At 57.8% G+C, this 6,874-nt stretch overlaps 1 protein-coding gene across 1 annotated transcript; it reads right to left on the reverse strand.

Annotated features, from left to right (window-relative positions):
* Positions 1 to 1,493: 1,493 nt before the first annotated feature.
* On the reverse strand, positions 1,494 to 4,728 carry LOC128976146 (torsin-1B-like). The gene is made up of 5 exons (XM_054393264.1): positions 4,548 to 4,728; positions 3,965 to 4,230; positions 2,643 to 2,818; positions 1,854 to 1,981; positions 1,494 to 1,771 (listed from the first exon to the last, which is right to left on the reverse strand). The coding sequence occupies exons 1-5, from the start codon at positions 4,726 to 4,728 to the stop codon at positions 1,494 to 1,496; spliced, it is 1,029 nt and encodes a 342-aa protein (XP_054249239.1).
* Between the last annotated feature and the right edge of the window lie 2,146 nt (positions 4,729 to 6,874).

Consider the following 6,874-nt stretch of genomic DNA (forward strand, 5'->3'; position numbering starts at 1 on the left):
CTTGGGAGCTCCACATCATCAGTGCTGAGCCCTCTGCTCCAGTCTGAACTGACATCACCACAGTGAGCTGTGCAAGTTCTGCATCATGGCTTAAAGCAAGTACCAGGGAGGGAGTGGATGCTGCAGCACACAACAGCCCAGAGCCCTGCAGCAGTTTCAAAGCAGCCACTGCAGTCAGCCAGGGCTGAGGCACTGCAGCATCTGACCCACAAGTGAGGGCTGAGGAGAGAGTGAAAGCTTGCAGCAATTCTTACCAGTGGCTGAAGGCTAAATTGCTTTGTTTCCAGCTCATCCCTCACCCTTCCACACCTCTGATGCTAAAAGCTGCTATAAAACATCTGTGCCTGGGGAGGGACTGCTCCCCCCTCCCCTCCTCCCCTCTCTGTGGCTCTAGGAGGAGCTTTGCATTGCTATTGTGCATTGCTATTGTTTACACTGCAGTACAAAAATACACCCTGAAAAAATAACTTCTGCTATGAATGTGGCTTCCAGGCAGGGCCAGGGGAGCACTGCCACTGCTGGACCTGGGTACAAGCAGGAGGAACTCCAACAGATCCTGCAGCCCTCATGGCCAGGAGCCTGCAGGCACATTGCCTGAGAGGGTCCTCTGCTACAGCAGGAGCCTGGCCTAGCATCTAACCCCTCCCTCTGCCCAGGAAGAGCCAAAGCTGCCACACTCCCCTTCACCCTCAGGGAGAGGAACATCAACTTCCTTTTACATTCTTTTTCCCCAAAGCAGCAGAGGCACAACACTGAACTTCCCCCTACCCTCTTTCTGTACCACTTAGTAACACACTTCCCACAGCTGGCCAGGGCTGCAGCAGATGTGGGAACCCCACAGCTCAAACTGCAGTCATAGCTCTCTGTCCCTGAATAGCTGCTGCTCAGCTGGAGAAGCCATCACAGCATCAGTCTGCTAGGAAGGACAAGAAACCTTCCACCACCTCATCTTCTGCTTGCAAGGCATCAAGGTCTTCTCTTCACCCCTCCAGGCACCACCAGCCCTGAACACCCCAAGCACCCCTGCATGGGATTGGGTACAAGGAAGGGATTGTGACTGCCTGGATGAATTCCTCTCTTCTCCTTCCCTCCAGTCTAGTTCTTGTGGAAAGAAGAATTAAGTAAGAACCTCAGCACTTGGCAGAACAAAGCAGGAGAGGCTGGGCCCAGAGCTGTGTCACACTCAGAAACTCTCTATCAGTTAAAACAAAAAAATAAAAGGGTCAAGGTTTGGCTACCAGCCCAGCTCAGAGCCTCAGCACTGGGAGGGGAAGTTAAAAAAGCATTTAAAAAAGTAAAAAAAAAAAAAAAGAAAAAGAGGAAGAACACTAAGCTTAAAAGCCTCCCCCAGCTCACCCTGGCTCTTTCCACTACACTCCCTGAAACAGTAACAAAGCTGAAGTGCACAGACAGAGCTGCCCAGGAGCTCTGGAGACCTGAGCTCTGGACCTCCAGGAGCTCTGGAGGTGCTCTGGAGGTGCTCTGCAGGGTGCTCAGCGCTTGGCTCTGCTGTCCCTCACGGCAGCTCCCTCGTGGATGTCCAGCTTGGCCTGCACAGTCTTGCAGCCCTTGTCAGAGAAGATTTTCTGCTCTTTGGGGAAGAAGGTCATCTCCTCCAGCACTGCCTGCACGATCTGCTCATCCACCACGTAGCCACGGGCCACCATCTCAGCCCTCACACACATCCTGACGTGCCTGTGTTCCAGGGGCAGGAAGGGGATGAAGTAGTCGATGAGGTTCCTGTCGATGAGGCTGCTGTGCCACAGGCCACCTGCAGGAGAGGGCAGGGTCAGCAGAGGGACCCTCCAAAGCTAAAGGGATGGCCCAGGTTGTGGAGAGAGAGACTGACTCACTGTTCTTGTTGTTGAAGACCCCTACAGAGAGCATGGGCTCCAGGTCCTTCAGCTGAATCTCCTCCCTCGGCTTCCCACTCATCCAGAAGTCCAGAGCTGCTTTATTGATCAGGTCCCCCCCTGCATTGCTGTTCAGGAAAGAGGAATGTGCAGTGGTGAAGGCAGCCACAATTGAAGTTCTTCTTCAGCACTGACAGATGTTGCTGACGGCAGACAGCTCACCAGAGCAAGTCAAACTGAGGACAAGTCTCCAGCTGCTGAAATAGCCATTGGTGTGTGAAGGGTTAACCCCTGCACAGCTGCCTGCTCACTCCCACCTCAGCTCCAGGGGAGGAGGAGATAGGAAGAACACAAGTGAGGAGGTTTGTGGGTCGAGATAAAGAGAGTTTCATAGGTCAGGAGCAGTCAAAGCCCAAGGGAGGCCTTGAGGCTTAGCAAGCAGCACCCAGGAACAGCCCAATCATTGCTGCTATCAACTGTTCCACCTCAAACCCAAACCACAACACCACAGCAGCTGCTGTGCAGTTAGCTCCATGCCAGGCAGACCCAGGACACAGTGCACACATTCCCCAGGACTCCCCCATCACCTGTGCTCTGCCAGGCTCCTGAGCTCAGCAGCTGCAGGCCATGCAGGAGCTCCCAGTGCTCAAGTGGAGCTCATGGTGGAGCTCACAGAGCTCTCCTCTGTCTTTACAGAGAGGATCTTCCCTCCTGAGCAAGGTCCTACAGGAACATCATTGACTCCCACCCCAGATTGCTCTCAGAGTGAGTGAGATAGGTGCCACAGACCTGAGAAAGATGAAGATGGCTCTCCTGTAGGACACTCCATCAATCTGCTCGTAGTAGTCTAGGAAGGGCTTGATGGCATCGATGAGCCCTGGGTGCATTTTGTCCATCTCATCAAAGATGAAGACAGAGTGGGGACAGGCACTGACATTGCCCCGGATCCAGCTCTGCAGCTGGTCCTGGAGGGAGGGGATGAGAACCACTGAGAGGCAAGGACTCCTCTGGGGGTGCTGCAAGGTGCTGGCAGGGGCAGCATTCCACACTCACTGCTTGGATCTTTTCCTGAAGGGCAGCCCCCAGCCTGTGGCTGAGCCCTGCCACACTGCATTTCAGTGGCAATTCTGCTCACAGAGGACTTTCTAACCCTTGCTGCTTCATGTAGGGGTAAAAGACAAAGCCAGGCTGAGATGGGAAGTCACAAAGAATGAAGTCAGTGAGTCAGGACAAAGAGTTTGACAGATGAAAGATGGAAAAAAACAAGCAAAGGGAATCAGTTCCCTCCCTCTACATGTGCAGAGCAACCCTCAGGCAGTGTTAAGAGCAGCAACCACCTTGGAAGCCAACAGCCCCCACTTTTTCCTCCTTTTACCCCAGATTTATGGGAGGGGACATCCCTGAGGCTGGCTGGGACTGGGCCATGTACCCTCCCAGTCCTCACCCACCCAACCTCTGTCCCACACAGCCAAGCACCAGTGTCCCCCCAGCACTGCTTTAGTCACAAACCTCCACCCCAGCCTGACCAGTCTGTGGTTTTAATGGGGATCCCCTGCCAACAGCAAGCATCAGGGAAAGCAGCAGATGGCATCAGTAAGGAAACAGCACCAAGAAACTGCCCTGGCTTGGGATTTCTTTGTGCCTTTCTCTTTCACTTTCTGCAGGCATTTCCCCCTGCATCCCACAACTACCTGAAGGGAGGTTGTAGCCAGGAGGGGTTTGGTCTCTTCTCCCAGGCAACCAGCACCAGAACAAGAGGACACAGTCTCAAGCTGTGCCAGGGGAGGTTTAGGCTGGAGGCGAGGAGAAAGTTCTTCATGGAGAGAGTGGTTGGCCATTGGAATGTGCTGCCCAGGGAGGTGGTGGAGTCACCATCCCTGGAGGTGTTCAAGAGGGGATTGGACGTGGCACTTGGTGCCATGCTTTAGATAGTCATGAGGTTTAGGGTGACAGGTTGGACTCGATGATCTTTGAGGTCTCTTCCAACCTTCTTGATTCTATGATTCTATGATCCCCCCTGAGCACCAGCTCTGGCATCACCCTGCCCAACACCTGCAGAACCCCATGGACCTGGGGGTCTGAGCACTGCATTTCCTCCTGCCCCTCCTCACCTTGTAGAGCTTGACTTGGGCATCGTGGGGGAAGTGGAGGGTGGGCAGGAAGAGATGGACGAACTTGCTGCGCAGGCCGGCAGCATGGATGTGCTCCACCAGGATCTGGCTGAGGAAGTTCTTGCCGGTGCCAGCCCAGCCGTGGAGCGATAGCGTCAGCGGCTTCTTGCGGGCGGGGTTGGTGCTGAAGCCCAGCACTGCCTTCAGCACCACGTCCTTGGCCAGGTGCTGCCCGAAGAGCTTGGAGTCCAGCTGCACCTTCAGCGCTGCGGGGAGAGGGAGGGCTCAGCACTGCGGGGCCACCGATGGCTGCTGGTCTCCGGCTGTGCACCAGGCGAGCTCAGCATAGGAACCAACGGTGCTGGTCACCGGCCGAGCTCAGCACGGCCACCAACGGTGCTGGTCACCGGCCGTGCCCCAGGCGAGCTCAGCACGGCCACTGCCAGGCACAGTGCACAGCACGGCACAGCCCCTACACCAGACACGCTGCGGGCCGCCCCGGGCAGTGGCCGGTTATCGGCCGAAGCCCCGGGTCAGGGCTGGGGAGCCCAGCGCAGCCCGGCGCCCCCCGCTCCCGCCGTACCGCTGGCGTCGAGGCGCTGCTCGGCGCTGGGGCAGCACTCCACATAGCTGCAGTAGAACCTCGGGTGGGACAGGAAGCTGGTGAGGGCCCAGGCCACGCCGATGGCCAGGCCCACGCTGATCGGCTCCTGCGCCACCAGCCCCGGCAGCAGCAGCCAGAGCAACCCAACCGCCCTCCGCATGGCGACTCCCGCCCGACCCCGCTTCCGCCCGCCGCTCTCCGCGGACCGGAAATGGCACTGCCCCCCCGAGGCCGCTGCCGCCATCTTTGTGAAGGGAACAGCCCGCATTGGCTGCCCTGCTGATGACGTCAGCGGGCCGTGACGGACGCGTTGGCGGGGTGCTGTTAAGGACACCTCGGGCTGGGAGGTGGAGGGGAGCAGGGGGTAGTTCAGTTTGTTCTTGGTTCCCTTCAGAGTCACCCTCGCGCGTCCCTACTCTCAAACCCCCAGAGCGACCCTGGCCCCATCTGTTGACTGTGTCCCTGCCCTCCCGCCCCCACGAATGCTCCTGCAAGACACCGGGACGAACGGGTGCTGGACATGGTTGCTGGTCTCTCCCTTGTGCCGCCCGCATGAGCCTCCTCTCACTCCTTCCCCACGCGTGGCTGGTGCTGGCAGGCTGGTGCCGCACCAGCGGGCATGGGTCAGACTGAGATAAAGCCCAGCTGGGTGTGGCCCTGGGCAGCCTGCACTAGCTGGAGGTGTCCCTGCTCGCTGCAGGGGGCTTGGACAAGATGACCTTTGAGGGCTGTGACCCTAGGGACCGTGCCACTGCGGGTGCTAATCCTGCCATAACCCCCACCCCTCAGAGGGGGCTGGCATTAAAGAGGAAGCCCTCTCCACACTGGGAAGGGCCACCAGCTGGCCCTGCTGCCAACCTGGCTCAAGGTGCCCTTGCCACCGCCTTACCGGAGGAGTTCAGCGTGTTGTTCATATGGCAGCACTCCAGGAGACTGCACTTGAGCCAGGACTGAGGGCTGAGGAGGTCCCAAGTGACTGCAGCAGCAGCCATGAGGAGTGAAGCGCTGAGAGGGTCCAAAGCTGGTGCCAAAGTGGGGAAAAGAATAAAGAAGGCCGCAGCAGCATTCAGGAGCTTCATGGCGCTAAGTGAAAAGCAGCCTGGCTCAGCAGGAAAGGAAAGCAAAAGACGAGGGACTGAAGAACTTCCTGGAGCGGGAGGCCAGAGGCTGTTCCAGAGGACCGGAGCCAAGCTCTGCGGGTGTTAAAGGGTTAACAGAGGGATCCACGTCACTCCCGGAGAAATGAATGCTGTGAGCAGGGCAGTGCCATGCGAGTGGCACCAGAGCAAGCCCAGCTCTGAGTGCAGCAGGACTGGAGCCTTGCTACATCTTAAACATCTTAAGCAAGGTGCTAATTGCTCTGGGGTCGATATCTTCTCACATGCAACAAGTGACAGGGCAAGAGGGTACGGCCTCGACTTGTACCAGGGGAGGTTCAGGTTGGATATTAGGACAATGTCTTCCCAGGAAATGTTCTCAGGCCCTGGCACAGGCTGCCCAGGAAGGTGTTGGAGTCCCCATCCCTAGAGGTGTTGGAAAGCCACCTGGATGTGGTGCTGAGGGATGTGGCTTAGTGGCAGTGGCTTAGCAGCAGCGGAAGGATCGTGAGCCTCAGGCAAGCGGCGGGGCTGGACGTGCTGCGAGGTCTCTTCCAGCCTCAGCAGCTCTCCGATCTGATGCCAGTTTTACCGAGTGGGTTACCACCGCTGGAAAGGGGCTGGCAGTGTCGCAGCCGGGCGGGGAGGTTGCTGCCCTCTGCGCTTGTCTGTGCCGAGCACTAGATGGGGCGGCAGGCAAAGGCTTGGCGCAGGGCTCAGAGCTGCTGCAGGGAACTGACTCCCGGCTGAGCAAACCCAGCCTGCAGGGGAGCCCGGCGGCAGCTGCCCGCTTCTGCTGGGAACGGGGACATATTGGGGTGCCACAGAGCCCCTGGCAGCTAAGGGGGTACAGGCAGCAAAGGGATCCTCAGCAGGGAGCAGAACAGCCAAAGGCATCCTGCGAAGGGAGATGGCTCTGGGAGCTCTCTGTGTGCCTCTGAGGTGGAGTTTGCTCAGCTCACAGCTACTCCACTTTCCACTCTGCCTGTCAGAAACAGTGTGGTCCCATGAAGACTGAAATGGGCCATCACCCTGGAGTGCCTCTGGGATAAATCATGGAATAGTTTGGAAAAGCCCTCTGAGACCACTCAGTCCAACCATCAACCCAGCACCACCATGGTCACAAAACCCTGGCCCCAAGTGCCATGGCCACAGGTTTCTTGAACCCCCCCTGGGATGGGGACTCCACCACCTCCCGGGGCAGTCTGT

This window comes from Indicator indicator, chromosome 28 (genome assembly GCF_027791375.1).
Source record: "Indicator indicator isolate 239-I01 chromosome 28, UM_Iind_1.1, whole genome shotgun sequence".
Lineage (NCBI taxonomy): Eukaryota > Metazoa > Chordata > Aves > Piciformes > Indicatoridae > Indicator > Indicator indicator.